General features: G+C 46.1%; 1 protein-coding gene across 10 annotated transcripts in view; it reads right to left on the bottom strand.

Annotated features, from left to right (window-relative positions):
* VEPH1 (ventricular zone expressed PH domain containing 1) overlaps positions 1-21227 on the bottom strand; it is an 83788-nt gene that overhangs the window by 14055 nt on the left and 48506 nt on the right. For all 10 annotated transcript variants that reach the window (XM_035334924.1, XM_035334921.1, XM_035334923.1 and 7 more), the window contains 4 exons: positions 20983-21192; positions 19493-19887; positions 7746-7885; positions 4076-4210 (listed from right to left, as the gene is read on the bottom strand). In XM_035334924.1, the coding sequence (XP_035190815.1) occupies positions 4076-4210; positions 7746-7885; positions 19493-19887; positions 20983-21192 (880 nt within the window). The remainder of the gene's footprint in view (positions 1-4075; positions 4211-7745; positions 7886-19492; positions 19888-20982; positions 21193-21227) is intronic.

The raw sequence follows: 21227 nt of genomic DNA, 5'->3' as shown, positions 1-21227 counted from the left end.
ACACTCGCAGCAGCCCTGGTTTGTCTCCAGCTGAGCCTCCTGCATCACCTGCAGCCCTTGTGGGACTTTCCCAACAGACCACAAGTCAGTGCCGCCGCTCTGCCTGGGTCCCCAGCGCAGCAAGTGCACGCTGTACCTTTTGTTGTTGTTGTTTCTTTTGTTAAGAAAGAAGTTCTGAACCCAACCCCACCCAAGAAGCACTAATACAAATGTTTAATATGAATGTCTCAGAAAAATGCTGCAACAGCAGGACTGATTTATCTTACACAAAACACGTCCAAGTAAATGCGATGTTATTCTTCCACAGAAAACGGTAAGGAAAGTAAGGATTATCAAAAATAAATGTAATGTCCGACTTGATGAAAAACCTACAGGGACTAAACCTGCAGCTTCAAGGATGGGAAAAGCCAGGAGATGCTCCTTGTGAGGCACTTACAACACTGTATAATTTCAAAAAATACCGTTATCTTGCATTTAGACAAATGTTGATGTTAAATAGCACCAAGTTTCTCGTTACACAGAAGGAATTGCCAAGACCACTCAGAAAACACTCCTATTTGTTTACCTGGCATCATCTTAGATCTGCAATACCGCACACAGCAGCCCAAAGAAAACATGGATTTACGCAGTAAATGGGACAAATACCCTCTCCTGCCAGGGACACGAATTCCACCCACTGAACAAGGCTGTACAAAGGACAGAACTGTCTGATTCTGGCCTTTTCCATTTGTTTCTATCTCAAAAGCTTTAGAGAATGAGAAAGCAGGAGCCCGTGAGTTCTGCGAGACCTGGCAGCATGGCCGCTCTGCTCCCCAGTCTTTCTAACCCCAGCAAACAGCCAAGACACATCTAAACACACGTGAGCTTAAGCAGACCTCCAGGAGAACATCTCGCATGAGATCTGCCATCCATGTCTGCTCCCGCAGGGCAGTTGGTGGGGCTGCAGGGCAGGCACAAGCAAGCAGCTGGCGACTGCCCCCAGGTCTCCTTCGGTGTCTGCGCTGCGTGGGGAGCTGTGCCCGCTGCTGCCAACCAGCGCTCCCCTCGGGTGTCCCACGGGTGCTCCACCTCTGGCCATCCTGCCTTGCTCCAGGGCGCTGGAAATGGCCACTAGAACTTGATTATTTTGCTCTTTATGCATTGATGAATTCTTACTGTCCTCCAAAGAGGAATTTTATGCATGCAAGGAATTTAGCTGGCTGCTGCACTGTGTAACAGGAGAGCCATGCAGTCTTTCTCCCTATTTCTCCCACCGGTACGTCAGCAGTGGATCTGGTGGTGCGAGCACCCACCGCCTCCCTTCAGCTGCTTCACGCATGGTGTGGGACCCAGAACTGCCCCCCGGGGCAGGAGAGCTGGCTCCTCGGGGAGCAGGACAGACTGCTTGGTCCCCGATGGAGGGGTGAAGTCCCCCGGCAGGGGATGGCAGAGCAGCATGTGGCTATCCCTGCGCACCTGGGGGGATGCAGGATGGACAAAATACTTGGTGGCACTGCTCTCAGCGGGTCTGTGCAGGTCTTTAGAAGCACACATGGACGGAGCTGCACAAAAAGAGCAGACATTTGCCATCCTGTGAAAAAACTTGTAGTGGCTGCAGTGAGCTAAAGCAGTGAGAGAGGCAATCAGGGAAATATCAATGCAGCAGTCAGCCTTTTCCAGTCTGTACTCCTAGGACACCTCAAATGAGCCACTTATTTTAGGAGGTGAAGCACAGGGAAACAAAAAAGCCTAATTGGAGAGGAGAGATTCATCTCACCCTCTCCCTACATCGTCTTGAAAGCTTCAGTGACTCCATTGTGAAAACGTGGCGATTCTTTCTGCTGCGTAAACTGAGATAGCAAACAAAGGGCAAGGAGGAACAGAACTAACAACGGCTTAAGGCTTAAAAATGTTAATTATTCTCTTGCAACACTGCTCAACAAAAGGCTTTCTTAGAGAATCACACGGGGCTTGTAAAGTAGTCACTGTGTCACTGCTCTGACACAGCGTGAGTCAACACAAAGACTTCTGCAAAGGGCTCACACCAGCAGAGCTTTTATAATGTGGCCTGCGTGTACTTTGATAAAGAACTATGAAGCAACTGAACGGAAATCTGTAAGGATGTACATCTGGAAATACTTTGCTTCTGGCACATTTTAAGCTGTGTTGTATAAATATTTTTTGTGGCACGAACACAGTGCCCGGTGATACAGGACATTCTTTCTGTACGCTAGGTACTCGCTGCAATTCCGCGCACCCACAGCTCAGCCAAATCCAGATAGCTGCCTGTGATATAAATCTGCAAGCATTTCTCAGAATTTACTCCAGAATAAATCAGTGATGTAATAGATTTTTCTCCAGGTTTACAACATTCTTTAGAGTACATATTAAGAACAATTGTAAATTCACTTATTGCAGAGCAGTGGTTGCAGCAAGGCTTCGCTGAGGTTCCTGCTGGCTGCTGGCCCTAGAGCTTCCCCCACACGCTCCCACATCACCCACGTTCCCCAGATCTGGTGCAGGTATCCAGATGTCACTGTAACGCAGGGTGTAAAGGAACAGGACATTGATAAAGCTGTGGATTTCAACCATCATGTTTTGGAATCTCTTGAGTTCAAAAACCAAGGAAAAGCGCTATGTTTACTGAAACAAGCGCACCCAGAATTTTGCATTCTGCATGACTGGAAGAGGAATAATATTAACTGCAATCATTTCGTCAAATCGTTCGCTGTATTTGAAGTTCTGTTAGTTACGGGAAGAAATTCTCAAACTAAAATTTCAGATCACTTAGTAAATTAATCTGCAACTTCTGGAGTTTCCAAACTTCCGTTTTCTGCCTCATTCATGAAATCAGCGGAGATCAGTATCTCATTTTCCAGCTCCCCTGTTTTGGGAACTCAGAGATACTCATCCTGTTACGCAGTGATGAAAGTTCCCAAAATAGGCCAACTGCTAGTATCTGAACAGTAGTAGGATTATGCAACTGATGCGCTGGAGACTAATCACGTTTCTAGGGTGTTGGACGTATTTTGCAGAATTTGTGCACATGATGCACTACATCTAATTCTAGCCATGAAAGCGTGCTCTTTTCTAAGCTCTTTATTCACCCCTAACTCTTCTAGACTCCACCAGCTCTGACTTTCGACTACTAGCTTTTGGCACGGACTCAAGTTAAGCCACTACTGAGCAGAAAGACATTTCTAATGCCTTTGGATGACTCAGGCTAGGATTTCAGAAGCAGCTAAAAGACTTAGTGTGAGCTGCACTGTGTCTAAGTCAAACTGGCCCATAAGCTGGGTGTCAGACGTGGGGACCCCGCTCCTCTCACAAGCCACGGTGGCAGTTCCCACTTCAACGCAATGCTATCTTGGAGGCTCAGAAGGTGTTTCTAACAAAACTCCTGTTTTTAAATCACCCATAACCTTAGTAAATTAATCTTATTCAGTCAGACATTGCTATGCCTCAAAATATCCTGAGAGAGAGTATTTTAAAATCGTGTTTGACAACTCATTTCATCCGATTTCCCTGGATGGAGATGTTCAGGAATAAATAGATATTTGTTTTACAATCCTATAGCGTTCTTTTCCAAGAGCCTGATTAATAGCTTTGAAATAGCGTTCCCTGAAATCCTGGAGACAGCTTTGAAAGAGTAATCTTTTAAACTGATGGGGGTAACTAATGGTGCATGTGCAAATGATCGTTTTCATAAAATCCAAGTCCGTGTTTAACTAGGTGAATTTCCTAGTGGCTGCCAAACAATCCATAATGGCAGCTAATCTGAATCTGGAGTTTAAAACTGTGAGCAGGAAAAACTCCATATGTAGCATCACTAGTTTTCATCACCTTGGGAACAATCCACATGAAGTGTGTAGGAGTGGCTGGAGAAGAAGCCTGGAGATCTTTCAAAGCACCATACAAAATAACACTGTGGACCCTCTGCAGAAAATATAATGGCTGGGGAAACATTTCCCAATCTCCCCACAAGCTAAATGCCCTATAAAAGGGCAGTTAGAGGCAGGCACTGCAAATTGCCATATGGTCACCCAGCACAAGAGGACTTGGCACATTGTTAAGAGTTTGGTTCAGAGATGCTTACCTTTTGGTGTGGAAATGTAGACTGGATCATGGCAGTTTCAAAACTGTGTGTCCCCTTGAGCTGTGTTTTCTCCCACAGGGCCTTGAGGACTTGCACAGAATTACTCTGTATTGACAAAGGTTCTGCAAACAAGCTCTGAAGAAAATATTGAAAACAGCATTTCAAGCATTTTTTGCTTGGCCATTAACAAAGAACATCTTGTTCTTATTTCATCGTGGGACAGCCACACAAAAAATACAGGAATAAGTTCATTTCTCTATAAGGAGTTATGAAGGATCGATATGCACACAGTTAGATAAATTCCCACATATTTAATTTGTTTCTGGGGCTTTTTTTATTGTACATGACACATCTTTAAGGTCCTCAGCTCACTGTATGACTATGTGTGGTCCTTGGCTCGTTATATACCAGATACTACTACGCACAGCAACTTGCATGCCATGTTTGTATGCAAATGCTGGTCTACAGAAGTGTAGGCAAGGTAGGCTTCTCTAGATGTACTCAGTGAAAGGCTGCTTTGTGGAAGAGACAGGGAGATGCCTTTTACTAGAGGTGCAAAGAGAGGATCAGCACCGCTGCAGGTTTGTTCTGCTCATTTGGCCTGCAGGCAGGGAACAGCCGCAATGCAGGGCTGGTGACTGCAGTGGTTATGTGGTGGCTGCACTGAGGGGACAGGGGATGAAGTGCAAGAGGAAAAGCCCCGTGGAAGCTGCTCAGCGCAGAGTGCGGGAATTGTCATCCGCGGAACACCCACAACACGAGGTGAAGCAGCACAAGATGAAACCTGTTAGGTTGGCTGCTCTTACCTCCAAGGCCACCTGCCTCAGGGGACTAGGATATAACATTTGATATAGAATAATTCAAGGCAGCAGAAGGTTAAGTTCTTAATTGTGTAAACTGCACACAGAGTCAATGTTAAAAGAACAGCACTGCGGTTATGAGAGCTTAGCATTATTCCTCCACTACATCTACTACGTGATCTTGTAAGTAAAAAATGCATCTGCACGCAGGAGCCAAGTTAACAGTGCACAAGCAAATCTGACTTTCCGTATTGTGAACACTTGATTTCACAATGTGTGCTATGCCTTTTAACGTAGATTTCCTGGAGGGATATTCCTTGTTCTCTTTCTGAACCAAAGCCTGCCAATCCCAGTTCCACCCTCGGGTAAACCTCAGCCCAAGCCCAAGTCCTACCCTGCAGTAATCCCCAGCGCCTGCCCCCCTGCCTGCCTGGGGATCCCCAGACCCTGAGCCCCCTCTGTGTGAGCTCTGCATGCTCCAGAGTGGAGCTGGCAGCATTGCACGGGGACAGCCAAACCCTCTTGCAAGGAGCTCTGCCTGAGCCTGCTCCTGCTTCAGAGCACGTAATGTAACCGGAGGTATTGAGCAAGTGGTCAGCAGGCATTTTTAGTGTGGCCGGGGCAATGCATTTTTTTCCAGCTCTGCTGTCACAAACAGCTGGATCACCTTGTCCAAATTAAAGCTGAGAAACAGCGTGAGGCAGCACCTGGCACGAGAAGACCGCAGCCCAATTAACCCAGCTTTGGCAAATTTATGAACGGCTGTCAGGAAGGCACTGGAAAGGGCCGCGACAGGCGAGGGGCTTGCTTGCCAGCGTGACGCTGCACCCTGATGAGAGAAATCAAACCCTAAATCCTACAGCAGTATGGGATGATTTAATGAATTAATCTGGGAAATCAAGCACCTTGTCTATCAAATAACTGCTCTATTCACCCTTACTCCGATTTTCTTCCTTTCTTGATAATCATTTTTCTGTATGACAACTCCTCTCTCAGCTCTCCAGTGAAATATTCTCATTTTTCTCCTGGCCAAAAGCTACTCAGCTGAGAAAACAGGAATAATTTGCAGTTTCACAACTTCCATCTGAGGGTTTCGAAACATGATACAACTACTCGTTAAAATTTTTGAAATTAAATAAAAAGCAGGGTCTCAAAATTAAGGATACGTTCTGGAGACCTCAGAGAAAAATATTTCTCATTTCTACTGTTGAAGAATGCAATGTCCAACAGAATATAGTGTGACTGGCAAGAAGAGAATAAAATACAGTAATTTGTACAGAAATCTGCAGGAACTGTGTATTAGCTGTCTGCTAATCTATGACAAGTCTGCTGAAAGCTACATTTTTATCACCAGTCTTTCATTTAACTCATTATTAACACACTATAAAATATATTTTATGTCGAATTTATCTCTTGTGCAATTTCACAGACTTAACTAACATTTTTCCAGGGCCAAATTCAGAGCGGTGTGATTTAATAATAGTTATGTGTCCGGTACATAAAAGCTTCAGGATTTTGAACAAAAAAAAATGAAGGACATCAGGAAAAGGCTGGGCACGGGGGACCGTGGTTGCGAGCAGTGAGTGCACCGTCAGTGCACTGGGTGAGGCCATGGAGCACCGGTGGGGCGAGGGTCGGTGGTGGGGTCAGGGCAGTGAGCGAGGTGTGCCTGCCCTTCTCGTGTCTTCTTCTCCTCCTTCAGTTCTGTGCCTTTCAGTACTCTTGCACATATTTCCCAACATCTGTTTCCCTTGCTCTCACCGAGAACAAAATGTTGCATTCGTAACATAATTTATTTAATCTCTCTAGGCTCTGTTTAAATTCAACCTCCTCCTTCAGGCTTTCATTTACAGAGGCATTCACCCCCTTTATTTTCCCCTTCCCTACCATCTTCTCATTCTTGGTTTTGCTGCTGCCCTTTTCTGCTTCCCTTTCTCTCTTCTCTGACCTCCTTCTTGTTGCCTGTTACCCACGAGCAACAACCACGCTGGATTTTTTAAAAATATTTTTTCTATTTATTTCTAGGAACAAACAGAGGGAGGAGTGACCTGACCTGTTAACTTTACAGTAACTCACTAAGCATGTTTTAAGCTTCAGATAAATCCTTTGTATTTCTAGGTTTGCAGTAGGGCGGGGTGAATGGCAATGGCCAATTCTACAGAGGTTAAGAAAACAAACCTAATAATTTTATTATAGAAACCTTTTGTTTCATCTTGAACTGTGAACCTAAGGTATGCTTTTACAATTTCACACTGTTTGTAACCTATTAGGAAATCCCATACACATCCAAATAAGGGGCCGCATTTGGAAGTGGCACTAAGAGCAGGACAGTGCTTTTAGGGCTGGTAGGGGAACAGCACTGATGTGATTTGCAAATCCTGCTCAGTCAAAACTTCCACACAGTAAAAAAACAAAAACAAAAAAACTCCAGAGGGTGCTGCCCCTTGAACCTCACCTGAAATCTCTGGGGTCGATTCTGCTACCACACAAATCAACTGCCCTTCTCCTGTTCATGTGCAAAGCAGCAGGGCAGCACCTAGGACTTTCTGCGAGCTTTGCCTGAATCAGGACAACAAGGTTTGGCCCCACATTGCACTCTTGAGGCTTCGTAATCCCTACAGGCAGTTTGAATTTGTTACATTCAATAGAAATCCTTCAACTGCAAAACCCCTTCAACCTGCTGTAACGTTCCCACCGTGGTGAGATCCACAATAAACCTGACAGCTCCCTGAGAAATCACAAGGCTCACAAAAACTCACATTAACAGCACTGTGGATTACAAGCACATTTCGACAGATTAACCACAAAAACATTTTTTCCAGGTACAACACGAAAAATACAGAGGTGCCACTAATCTGTACTGCACGCACCTGCTGGAAGAGAAACATGATGTGGATCCACAGCGGGGGCTGCCGGCTGACGAGGGTGAAGCTGGATTTACTGTACAGGCAGTAGTGGCCCTTCAGGGGACAGCTGAAGAACAACTTTGCTACGCAGCTTCTCACGGTATCTAGAAACAAAGACACAGAATATTAAAATCAGCCACAGAGAGGACAGAAGCCAGGTGCCCGTGATGAGCGGGGATGCTGCTGCACCTCAGGCTCGTTACACTTCCACTCAGCAGGCATCCACAAATCACTCCGGGTCAGCTCCTGTGGCATTCAGAAGGGCACTGCTGTGTTTGTGCTCTCACGTTAAGGACAAGCCACAGGACAATACTAGAGAAATTTCATCTCAGGTGCTTTAAATCCTACATATTAGGAAATGGCTAAGGGCTCTGCAAGCCCCGCTTCTTCCCAAGCACGTGTGGTGCAGGTCTGCTGGGCACACCTGATGTGTGCATGAACATCACTGACCAAAATCCCGCAGTGCTTACGTGGGATCCGAAGGTGCCCCTTGGGACCAGCTGCTCAGCACAAAGCTACGGCTACGTAACGTTACCTGACTTGAACTTCCCGTGGTGGTTTTAACTGGAAACCAAGCCCCTGAGATATGCGATCCTGCTTTGGAAAAATATTGACCTCGAGCCTTGGTTTTCTGCCTTTGGATGACGCCTCATAATGATAACAGCATGTTAGGCATAGCCTCATCAGTTCGCATCACACTTGTTGTGAGCGTTTTTCATCTAATCAAGATGTGAAAGCAAGAGAGAAATGTAATAAATGCAGTATTTCACACGGCATGAGAAATGAGTTTATCAGAAGCACAAAAGTTTGGGCTCCCAGAACCAAAATATCAGGGGGTCAAGTTGTCACTGAAAATGTGGCAAATTAAAGCCTGTGCTGCCTGAGCCTGCCCAGTATGCTGCAGAGAGAGCAGGTGGCTGTCAGGGGCTGGGAGAAGCTTCAGAAGCGGGCACGTGGAAGCTGCTCTGTTACCCTTAGACAAAGCTGTTTGAATTTGTCGAGGAAAGGAAGTCACCTGCAGCAAGTGGGGACTGCAGAGCTCGCTGAGCCTCCACTGCCACAAGGAGAAAAGGTGTGAGATGTAAAGGCAGAGGAAGATTAGAGTCAACAAAGAACAGCAGAGGCACTACACACTGCGGGGAAGGAAACACAGGTCGAGGCACCGCATCATGTTGGGAAGCGAAGGCAAGAACTAAAACTGACTGTACAGGCAGTCAGAAAGGGATGAGAACTGTGCTCCTTCCTCGGGGTAAGGCTTACAAGTTATAATTGGCAGCATTACAGCTGATGAAGCTTGGATTACCTGGACACCGCCGGGTTGCTCATCGGTCCGTAACCACAGGCAGGTGCACGAGCCGACGTGGGGCCAGAACGAGCGACGCTGCGCGGAAAGGAAAGCTGTGGGAGCAGGAGGGTCAGAGGGACGAGCTGGGAGGCAAGGAGGAACTTGGGGGAAGTTTCCCCTGCTCAGAGACAGTGATGGGAAGAGGGGCTGAAGTGGGGCCACTGCTCCCAGCTTCACAGAACGTACCAGGAACAAGGCTGACTTGCTGGGCACTCCTGCTCGGCAAGGTCCTGGGTGGGTCTGAGAAAACAAAACCACCCCGGAACGTTGCCTGGGTTGAAGAAGGGAGAAACGTGTGGGATGGGGGGCTCGATGCCAAGCACTGGGCATTTGCAGGCTGCTCTTTGAAGAAGAGAACATGGAGTTGGGCATTTTGTCTAAATCTGACGAATCTGGGAGTGCCGTTTGGGCTTGCTTAATCACCTGGGCACAGACACACTCTAAATTCAAAGGATACCAAGATCTACAGTGAGGCAGTACAGGAAGCATACGATCGTAAGCCTTCAGCATTGGAAAGTTGGGGCTTAAAGTTAAGCTAACAAAGATGTTAATGCTGCTAAACTGAAATGATAATCCTGGAAAGAAAATTACCCTAGCTGCAGATCACAAATGCACCGTGCCCGCGAGCAACACTCCCACCTTAGCAGGAAAAAGATAGGGCAGAAAATCCACTGCTCTTGGATGTGCAGCTGTGGGGAAGGCCTGAGTCTAATCTAATTACCCCAGCCACTAACCTGACAGTGTTCACATTCAATATACAAGAGGAGTTTGGGAAACTGAAGGGGTTAATTAGACCGACCCTAAGTCCTGGGATGTATTACAGCACAGAACTAAACACTGTCTCCAAGGAGCCTGTTGTCAGAAGGCTCCTCCACCAGCATGGTCCAAACTAAAGATCCCTGGCTTATGCATCGCAGATGCTAACAAAGAACCTTAATTTCAGTATACTCCCCCAGACGTAGAGGTTTGGCTTTGGTCCATGTGTGTGAAAAGTTTAATGCTTCGTTATGGGAAATCGCTCTTAGCTAAAAGTGACCATAAAGCACGTTCTGCCACTGCTACAAGGAGCTGGCAGTCAATGCCTTCCTCTCCAAAGAGCACTTCTTTTTTCATTACAAGTGGAGGAACTGACAAGAAACCTGGGAGGCATGTGAAGGCTGCAGGCCAGCACTGGAGTGCCTTAAACAGCTGTGCAAGGCAGCAGAGCCCGGAGCTGGAGCTGCTGTCCCCCACATCACGTCCACACGAAGCCGATGAAGCCCCAGCCGTGCTGTCTCCTGCAGAAGTCACTGCAGCTGTGGGCAGAGGGTGGCGGAGCCCCGGGGAGCAGCTGAGAAAGGCAACGCGGTGCTAGGTGGGACTGTGCTCGACGGGACCGCGAAGGAGGTTCCTAAAGGCCACGGAACAAAAATACTGCATGGGATATATGGAGGGACACCAAAATCTAAGAAAATGCTTAGCAAGACACTGGATGACATGGAAAAAATGCTGAGGCTGACAACGCATGCCAAAATAAACGTCAGCTCAAGCACTGGAGCCCGTGCTGGCTGCGCAGAAAGCTGATTCCTGGAAAAAAGTAACATTCATCTGTCAATACCAAGTAAAAAAAGCCTCCTACTCAACTCAGACAATCTTCAGACCTTTGGTACAAGATGAGCAATTACTCATAGCTGTTCCTACTACATTTGATATGCTGAATGTGGCAATGTCTGGTAACAAGCCAAAATTTACTACACGCAGCCCTAAAATGATGGCACGGAATTGCTAGTTTCAACACACAACAGCTAATCCCAGCTATCCCATAGTTATAGGAAGTGATATTAAAATAATAAACTTATTTCTGATGAAAACTAAGATGACCCCGATCCCTATCTAGCAGGGTTTCACTGTACTTTGCTCAACTGCCAACCACAATGTGACTACCACGGCCACTTACTCTTACGGTTGCGGGAGGCCTTTAAAGAGGCAAGGCTGCAGGAATTTCTTCTCATCCAGGCACATGAGGCTGCCACTGTTTGAGACAACTAGTTACACTGGGCCATTTCACAAAATGTCCAAAATGGAAATAAAAAAATCACACCGGCTGAGTCATAATCCTTCAAAATTTGACATCGTCCACTGAAATGCAACCATGTCAACGGAGTTCTCTTCATCTACATTCCACGTAAAAACGTTGCAGATATTGTAAATGTTACTCAACAGGCTATCAGAGCCTGTCTGTTTCCAAATGCCTCCCCAGATGTCTGCATTATATAGTGTTATCCTACCACCCAGCTGCTGTTAGACACCTTTGTGTGCTACATTCTTATTTTTTAGAAGCTAAACCAAAGCACTGTTTCTAGAAGTGAGGATATAACTCTTTACAAGCATTTTCCCTCTCATGTAGGGATTTCAGTTCAGAGTCTCTGCGCTATATCCCACTGCAGCACAGAGTAGTAACATTAACTGTTTCTTGATATTACTAGTAAAACATTACACTTTTATAGCATCTTATTCAAGGATCCCAAAGGACCATGAATTAAACCTCAGCGCACCCATCGCAGCAGCCCATTTTTGCCATACCTTCTGGGTAAGTTCGAAGAGTGGCGGGCGCACTTAGGAGCAAAGCACGCACATAACACACCCGTGTTCATACTTGTGCTCAGACACGCTCTGAGAATGGAAAAGGTGCTTCCAAAACCAGTGTAGAATTAACAAATTACGTGTACTTACGTGTTCAGTATATACAGTTTAAGAAGATACATTTTTGGGCTTTCCTAAAGCACATCTCCATAAATTGGCTGAGCTTTAGGCAAGCTATGCTTCGTACTTTTTCCAGTCCCTCATTGCAATGATCTATGAAACACTATGAACCAAATCTCAACCTCGTGTAATCCCAGCTGATCCCAGAGGAATTAAAGCAGAGATAATAACGCATAGCAAGACCTATCTGCACCTGTGAAATTTTAAGGCAGCCATTTCTAGGGAAAACAACTCATTGCATTTGCATTTGGCAGTGCAGAGTGGCTGACAAAGGGGAATGTGATGGCTGAACAGAGACCAGGTTCACAAGGCTAGCTAGGAAAGGGGAGCAAACAGATTTTTGCTTAAAATGAGCAAAAATAAATCATTTGCAGGCCTGAATCAGAGAATAAAAATGTTGAATTCACATAACAGGAAAGCACACACAACTGAGAAAAATGCTTCATTTAGTTACCTTTCCCATCTGACCTAAATTAGGATTCGTGGAAATACCATTTCAGCTATCAGAGCTGTGACTATCGCACAGGCTCATAAAAGTTTTAACTGCAGAAAAAGAAGACAACCCAACAGACCTGTCTTAGGACTAGCTAACCCTTAGAGCTGGACGACAAATATGGTCCTTTTACTTGGGCCAGGAAAATCCCTTGCACTTGTCAAAAGACACCAAAGGATGATCAGGCTCCCCTGGAAACACGACTGCTGGTCAGGAAGCACTTCTCACCACGTCTGCTGGCAAGTCCCAGACTCCTAGCAAGAAAATAAACACCAACTTGTTTTTTTGTACAAGAAACAAGAGAATATATGTTGCAATTTTAAAGTTCACTACTAAGTGCTTGTGCCTGGGGAAAAAGAATATAAGCACAAGAATTTGTCAGAGTTGTTGCTTGTTGTTTACTCCAGCTCACCATGCGGGGGTAGCCAGGAGGGATGTAACGCAGTCAAGTAGGTACAGAGTCACTGGTTCTGGGAACAATTCACGCATTATTTGATTTACAGTGGTAATCCTTTACTATTAAATAAAGTCTGTTAATAGGAGTAAAAGTATGCTCATAAATTTCCCAAATAGACTCAAACCCACCCATAAACATGAAACTGGAGAATAAGAAATGGATACAACTTCTTAAGTGTCAAACCATTTTCAGCTTCCTCAGTTTCCTTTTCTCTTCAGTTTAGATTTACAGATAAGGATGCAAACAATACATATGTTTGTAGGAGAAGAGAGTAGTTTTTAAAGCTGTCAGCTTCAAGAAATTATTATTTTTGGAGCACTACTAGCTTTGCATGTGTGCCGTAACTCAGTTCAATGCGTACTTCCTCCAGTAAGTCACCCAAACTACAATGCAGAGGTACGACGTCAACGGGCTCGGGGAGCCCACCACAATGCAGTCAGTATGCAGAGTTCAAGTCTGAGTGGTAAAAGCCATAAATGAGAACGTACAGATTTGCTTAACTTCATAACATTTTCTGACTTTCTTCTCTTCCCCATCAGGGTAACGAAAAGCCTGTGTCATCTGGGAAGGTCGACCTCTCTCACGTCATCCCATCTTCAGCAGCAAAAGCACGCTTCCCTTTCTGCCTGAATCGATGCCTGAAGAGCAAAGAGCCCACGGTGCCTTTGCAGGACAGCCAGGTCCTGGGGAAACATCCCCATCCCCACATCCCTCGGCCGTCTCCACATGGTGCTTGCCCCATGGCATGGGCACCAGCCATGCAGGGCTCTTCTCCCCTGCCGAAATCGGAGCTCAGGTGTAGCGGGCAGGGCAGGGCAGGGCTGTCCTCCTGCTGAGAGCACTCCTTGGGGAAGCACAGCGTCTGTCCCGGTCCCCCCCCACCCTGCCCAAGTCCAAGCCCTCTGCTTTGGCTTTGGAGAGCGCTAACAAATCCCCATCGGGAATCCCTCTGCTACCACCAGGTAAATCGCATCTGGAGGTGGGTCTGTTCCAGCAGAGGCTTCCAGACGAGCACACCAGCTGCTGTCATCGCAGACGTGAGGGCAGGCTACCACGACCACCTCCTCGCCCCCGTTACGCTCCCCGCACCACGGGGGCTCTCTACACAGCCCATGGCCCAGATCGCCGCGAGCACAAGGGCCAGGCCACGCGTTCGCGCCTCCATTTTCACCACCTCGCCTGACATTTGGGATGGATTTCAACGCTAATACCAGTTCCACAGGATAAAAACATCAACTAATATTTCTTTGGCCTAGCAGAAACAGAGCTCATCTCTGGAAATGCTGGCCTGAGCCCGCGCAGCGCCGCGGTGCCGCGGAGGGAGCGGAGGTGCATCTGGTCCCAATCAGGCCGGGCCGAAGGAATGCTGGAATCGATCGGCCCGGTGCAGAGGCGAGCACTGCAGGGGACCAACGAGCTTTTCCATCGAGCCCGTCATGTGGTACCCATTAGCTCTCGGTACAGCATAAAACATAACAACAACCAGATTCCGGGACAGCGTACTGCAACCTGTTTCCCCTGCCGCCTCCTCCTTTATCAGAGTTCTGTCGTTAAGCCCACAAAATATTTGCTGTTTATGTTTCCTCCTGCAGGGCAACAAGGAGCCAGGAGTGGCTCGCTACTATAAAGTGGCTATAACAACAATTGTTGGATTTTTAACATGGCTTCAGTGCCCAAGATTTGAGAGATGCACCCGATGTCTCTGGCCTTGGCCCTTCTGAGGTCGAGAAGCAAAAATCCTCCACTGTCCTACATTCACACGTTGGGTTTTCTTTCCAGTGGCTTGCTTGGCACTGAGCTGTAGGCATTAACGGTGGTGTTTTTATCTGAATTGTCTGAATAGACTGTAGAACTAGAGGAAAGACAGGGATTTTCCCTCAAATTATAGCCAAAATGAGCAGTTCCACAGGCTTGTGTCTGGGAACCGTTTGACACCAGCCACTCACTGCCAGGGGCAGGCCACGCAGCCATGCATTTGACCCACTATTCCTTCATGTCTGGGAAAGGAGAATACGTCAAGACTTCTCCAGCACGCAGGGGTCAGGGTGAGGCACAGCGAGGCTAGAGCAGAGCCACCAGCTCCACGCTGCATGCAGCAGAATTTGGACCAAACCAGGTCAGACAGTGATTCAGGCCTCAGCTGGATGGTGTGGCGCTCCTGACATCCGCTCTGGCAGGTCACACCACCGTTAATGTCCAACACAGAACATGGTTTCTTGTTCTCGGTCAATTCCAGTGGCACTGAGGTGGTGGAAATCCTGCCCAGCGTATGCTGAAAAGCAGTAGCAAATCTGGGGAGCGTTCAGGAAATTAGAGAGGCACAGCTCTGGGCTGCTGCCATCAGCAAGATCCCGGAGGTACCGATAAGACAGAAGATCACAAACCATCTGGAAAAATACAGGCTGATGAAAACCGCTTAGCTCCATGGAAGCTAAAACGTTCAACAAATACAGTGGCTTTTTTTTTTTTTTTTTTTTTTTTTTTTGAGGAAAAGGTCCCCAGGATTAAGAGGATTTAAGTGATGAACATGATATAAAAGAATGTCTCAAGCTGCTTAAAGCACAGCAGAGATGAGAACCCGTGCAAGGTGGTTGATGGGAATGAACCAAACCATCAGCCCCAAACTGAAACAACCTAAAATAAAAGGACTTTTGTAGTTTCAGATGCCTTCTTTCTGCACCATTTAAAATCCCCTCTCACACTGCAGTGTAAGTTCCAAAAGATTCACTTATGCAGGTACACAGGGATCCAGTAGGTTGTTGGATCTTGTCCTTTCTTCAAAACCTTCTCAACTTGACCATTTCCTTAGCCTAAGATGTTCTGCACCCTGCTTGTGCAGTAGCACCATCATCCAATTCACTGCTCTCCTCTGCCTGACGCACACGTAGCCCAAAACTATAAATACTAAATGGGATAACAGAGCTGAGAACGCGTCAGTGTGCACAGGAGGCATCTTCAAATTAACTGTCACAGGCTGACCATAGACCCCCTCTTACGGTTTTTAACAAGTATCCCCTTCAGAGTTGTAAAATTCATTGCTCGAGTCAATATTACATAAATTTTGACTATAGTTTAAATTGAACGAGCTTATAAATCAACAAAGAGACTGAAAAAATGCATCCTGTAAAGGAAAAATATTTTGCCACGGCTTTGAAATGCATACCAAATGCATGAATCAACAAAAAAGGAACTTTGCAGAACGGAGCAGAGATGTAATCAAAGACACGCAGGGGAACTGGAGCGGCCAGCCGATCTGCCTCCCGACCCACACGCGGTCTCCAGTGCCTGTGACGCTGGAGTTGTAGCCGCAGGCTGGCTGGTAGTGTAAGGCAGGGATGAGGAGCAGTAACGTCTTTTACTAAACCAGCGGGTGTGCGTGGAAGAACCAGGAATGGTTGAGGAGCCACCAGCCATTCTTCAGCTGTGTCAGACCCAGAAGCCAGCCTCTCCAGGTTGCTTTAATGTGCTTTCAGAAGTTCTCCACAACCTCCTCTGGCAGTGCAAGCTTGTAGTGCTTCTAGAGGGCTTTTTCTAGTGTTCAAGCTGGATCTTTCTTGTTGGTATTAAAGCTAATTGTCTTGTTCAGCATGGGATGTTCCTTTAAGTTTTACACATAGCTTAGAGCTGTTATCATGTCCCCCTTCAGCCTTCTCCTTTTCCAGTTAAGTGCATTTTTTCCAATTTTCCCCACAACTCATGTTTCCCTGACCTGTTGGCACCCTCCTTGCCTCCCTCTGCAGTACCTGCAGGACACGTTCTCCAGCTACAGAGGGCTCAAATCAAGCAACTTCCCTCTGCACACAGCTGCCCGCAGCACTCACAGATCAAGAGGCTCTCCGACTCGAGAAGGAGCCCAGCCAGTGCCATGACCTGGTGTTAGCTCGCAGAGGGTGAGGAAAAGATGTAGGTGAGGGGTGCAAGAACAGGACAAGCAGTAATTTCCCTGCCACTCACCTCGCACCTACAACTGTGGCTTGGGCATTTCCAGCAGCAGGGAGGTATTATTTTGATAACTCTTGAACAACTCCAATCCATGAATTTACCTAGTCACTTTTGAAAACAGGTACACTTTCAGTATAGTTAATGCACCGTAGCAATCAGTTCTGCCACTTATTTACGTGCACCCAATTATGTGCCACGAGGCACCTACTTTGTATATTTTGAATGTGCTTCCTGGTGACTTCACTGCATGTTCTCTAGTACACACGTCAGGACAGACAGCGAGCCTCCCAGCTAATCTGCTCTGTCGCTCGTGATTTTACAGATCCCCATCACCCATCTCTTCAGCAATGTACAGTCCCAGCCCTGTTCATTTTTCTTCATTTCAAGGTCTCCAATTACCCTTGTACTCTTCTTCCAGGTCTGCTTTGCCCTTCAAGCCCCAATTCATGCAGACAACGACATAACGACGTCATCATGAGGTATCTATTGTTCTTAATTCTTCCCTGGTCCATTTGCTTTTCTGTCTGCTGCTGAGCACCGAGCTGAACATCCTCTGTCGTTCTGCAAGGCAATTATGCCCTATCTGGGGAACCTTCATGAGCTCCCTGCAAACCCCTGTGCCTCCCAGACTACTTCTGGGGACAGCACCCAGTCCCAGTTTTCAGCAATGAGGAATTTACCATGTTCACAGGCAGTCTGGCCGAAGGTTAAACGCCTCCAGCATCAGCAGTGCAAGCATGGTTCTGAATTCTGCTCAAGTGCACTGAGCAGAATTTGGCCCATCGCTAATGAGAAGTTCTTGTCACTGACGTTGACGCTTTTGACCTGAATGCGAGCTGCCACTTGGCAGCCCAGGAAAGGCACGACTCTGACAACGGGGTGGAATTTGGGGAAATTTGCACTCTCCATCGTTAGCAATCTGTAGCGCTATCTGTTGCAACACAGTTTGCCACCATTTCCTCCCAGTTCTCTTTCATGGTGAGACACTGCTCTGAGGTGCCTATTTTTTTTTTTTTATATTTTAACTCCTAAATTTTGGACTAAATTGGACTAAATTTCCAGTTCAAAAGTTCCTACATAACCAACATAAAATATTTAGAAACCTCTTAATATTTTCCTGCATTTTCCTAGTATTTTCTAAACATGTTATCTGAAAAGTAAAAACAGATACATTTGAATGAGCCTTTATAGTGTGTGGGAATCGTAGAAGTCCAGTAACTGCCAGCTTTTTGATGGAGTGCTTTATGTAATATCTGAAGTATTAACAAAGATGTCCCCTGCGCGAGGAGCCAGACTGCAGTTCTTTGAGCGTATTTAGAATGAGTCACATAAATCTCCTGTTCTGCACATGTGTCCCTGCTCAAAGAAGTTCCCTAAGAATGCTAGTTGTGGATTTCCAGGAAATTACAATAGTTTGAGTGAATTTTGAAATAGTCCCATGCTTAGAACATACCATAATAGGTACTTCAGAAAGGAAATGGAGCAATATATTTAAAAATATTCTGTGTATTGCATGTGATTAATGCAAGGTCACATATTCAGCGCTTCAAGCCGGATTGTTCACTCTTACTTTTCTATCAGATTTTTATGAAACTAAAGTTTTATCAGTAATTCTAACAAATAACTATTTCAAATAGTAGACCTAACACTTGTCATTATTTAGGAATTCCTGCAGAATAAATTTTAAAATATGTATAGCCATATATATCCCTTTTATGGGTGGAGCCTGCTTTTCACTTATTGACTGTTGAAAAAGTAAACAAGCAGTTGATAAGATATTTGATGGAAGTTACACAGTATTAGAAGATGACATTTTAAGTGATTGCAAATTAATTTATAGAGTCAGCTCCTCTTTACCATCAACACGACCCATGACGGGTTGGACTGTGAAGTGCCCACAATCACCAGCAAGTGGTTAGATGCACACAGAATTGTGTTAAGGTAACCGACCATTGCTCAGTGTAGGCACGAGGCTTACAACCAAACCTAAATAGCTTTCCTTCAAAGAGCATAAAGGACCTGTTCTGCAGCGTGTTGCAGCCCTCCCTCCCCAGGCAGCCTCACAAAAGCAGACAAAACAGCCTTCTCGCACTTAAAAAGATACCTGCTTGCCCTTGATGAAAGCAGAAAACATTAAAGGAGCCCAGGGAAGCGGTGAGGTAGTATCCAACCCAACCTAAAGCACCAGGATCTCATTCTGTTGCTTTCACGTAGCACTTTTTCAGGGATAGAACATGCTGCTGTGAGGTTCCTGACCTGCTTCGTCACTGGTGTAACTTGTAACACATCTGATTTAATGATGTCACGTTAATGAGGCAGATCCAGGTCTGCTCTAGACCAACTCAGCAGGCCAAGAAGGATGTTTAAGTACCAGCATGTGCTACAAGTCCCGTTCTGTGCCCCACAGCTGTGCCTGCAGGTATCTGCAGCCCTCACCAGCAGCCCCAGCTCTTCTGCTTGGGCTGTGACAGGTCTTGCCCTCTTCTGGAGGGCTCAGGTTTTAACTTTCCTGGGAGTCTGGGATAGGCGAGAGCTGCACTATATCCCGGAAGGAAAACAGCCAAAGTCTTGGAAGATTTCCAAACACTACAATTTGTGAATGATGTTATTTTATAAAACTTAGCTTCCTCCCCATCCATACGCTCTGTGCTATAGGATCTTTGCTGCCTGAATGCTGTGATGACATTCAGTGTCGTGTTAAAGTTGTCGCCCGAAAGGCTCAGGCCTCTTACCTTCAATAACACACTGGTCAGGGATAGGAATTTTCTTCCCCATCTCCATGACGTATGCCTTCACTTTACCCAAGTTTTCCTTCAAGTGCAAGTAGAGCTTGTCTTGGTATTCTGCAGGACTCTTCAGCACCTCTGTGCTTTCTTCACGGGCCTTTTCTCTAGCGGAGTCTGGCAAATTTTCTGATTCTGTGTAATCGATACTTTGGTGTGAAACCAGAGAATTTCCCAGTTGCATTTCTTCGGTATCAACACCAAAAGGTAACTTGTCGTTTTCTTGGCTAATGTAGATCTCGGTGAAGGAGATACCAGCAGGTATGTCCCCGCTCTCCTCATCTTGGCCACTGTCTAAGTTTCCCGACTTCATGCGGACTGCATGCAAAGCAAGGCTTTTGGACCTGGAAGGCAAGTAAGGAAGGAAAAGTGCTTTGGAACAGAGGTAAGGTGGAACACAACACGCTGAGCAACGAGACAGAAATCACTTGAACATGTGCTCTTCTGAGTTACCTCTATGCAGCCAGTTCAGAGAGCAGAGTGCAAGGCTAACTTAGCCAGAGGCAAATACCTCCTGATAAATATGCGTTTCAAAAGCAAAATGCAAGCCAGTTTTAATAAGCAAATGAAACTAAATAATATCCATGTATCACAACATCTGCGTGCCATGGAAGGAGCCAGTCAACCTATCTGTAAGGAACTTAAAACCCCAGCACTGCAGCATATGCTTTATTGATCACATCATAAAAATGCCATCCAGCGGAGATTTAACTGCACCAAACCTGAACCTGAACCAAGATTCAGCCTCCAGTTCTTCACTGCCCCGTACCTATATGCCAAACATGAAACTGAAGTCTCTTTAAGAGCAAGAAGGCTGGAAGAGAAGTGCCTGAGAGCACACAGGCAGAGGCGATGCGTGCTTGCAGGGACACTGAGGGCACAGAAGTGGCCGTGCCCTTGTCAGAGCTTCAGGGGAGGAGGCAGAGTCCCAGCCTTACCAGGGCTGCGGTTACCTTTGCTGTCAGGTTTACAGCAGAAATACTGGAGCAGGAAGCAGCAGCCTTGGCTGTGAACCTGTGGAGCACACACGGCCAAAGAACTTTGTGGGTGCTGGTGAATGAGGGGCCTCATCTCACCCAGGTCCTGGGAGAGTCACTCTTGTCCCAGCACGGAGCACAGACGGACCCACCGACACAGGATTTGATGCATACCGTTAGCAGAAACATCCAGGAGAGGCCTCTATGCCTTCCTTTCTACTATTGTCTGTGCGTAAACATTTTACTGTCCTTCCTGCTATTTTAGGGCACAGAACTGATCAAAAAAAGTAGCTTCGGGAGATTTTCTCAGCCTTTAAATTCACAGATATGAGACTTGGTTCAAATTAGACTTAGGATGCCTACAGCCATCAGGCAAGCAGACCAATTTCCCAATGTTTGAACAAAGTTTTATTACAAAACTGATAGTCACAAAAACCACTCGTGCATTTTACAGAACCCTACCTGTTAAATCTCATATCCTTCCTTTCTTCTTTAGAAACCTGGCCTAAACTGTATCTTCTTACTGAGCCAGGAGTACTGTTGTTGATGTTTATTTTTTCTTCAAAGGCCTGTATCTTAACTTGAAGCTTTTCTTCTTCTTCATTTCCATCCATAACAGATTTTAAATCATCCAGTGGTACAGGCGATTCTATTTCAATATCATTTTCTGTCCTAAGAAATCAGAAAGCAGAGATTTAGCTCTGGCA

The sequence above is a fragment of the Oxyura jamaicensis genome, chromosome 9 (genome assembly GCF_011077185.1).
Source record: "Oxyura jamaicensis isolate SHBP4307 breed ruddy duck chromosome 9, BPBGC_Ojam_1.0, whole genome shotgun sequence".
NCBI classification, from domain to species: Eukaryota; Metazoa; Chordata; class Aves; order Anseriformes; family Anatidae; genus Oxyura; species Oxyura jamaicensis.
Note: the sequence above shows the minus strand (reverse complement) of the source record. Positions and strands in the feature narration are given on the sequence as shown.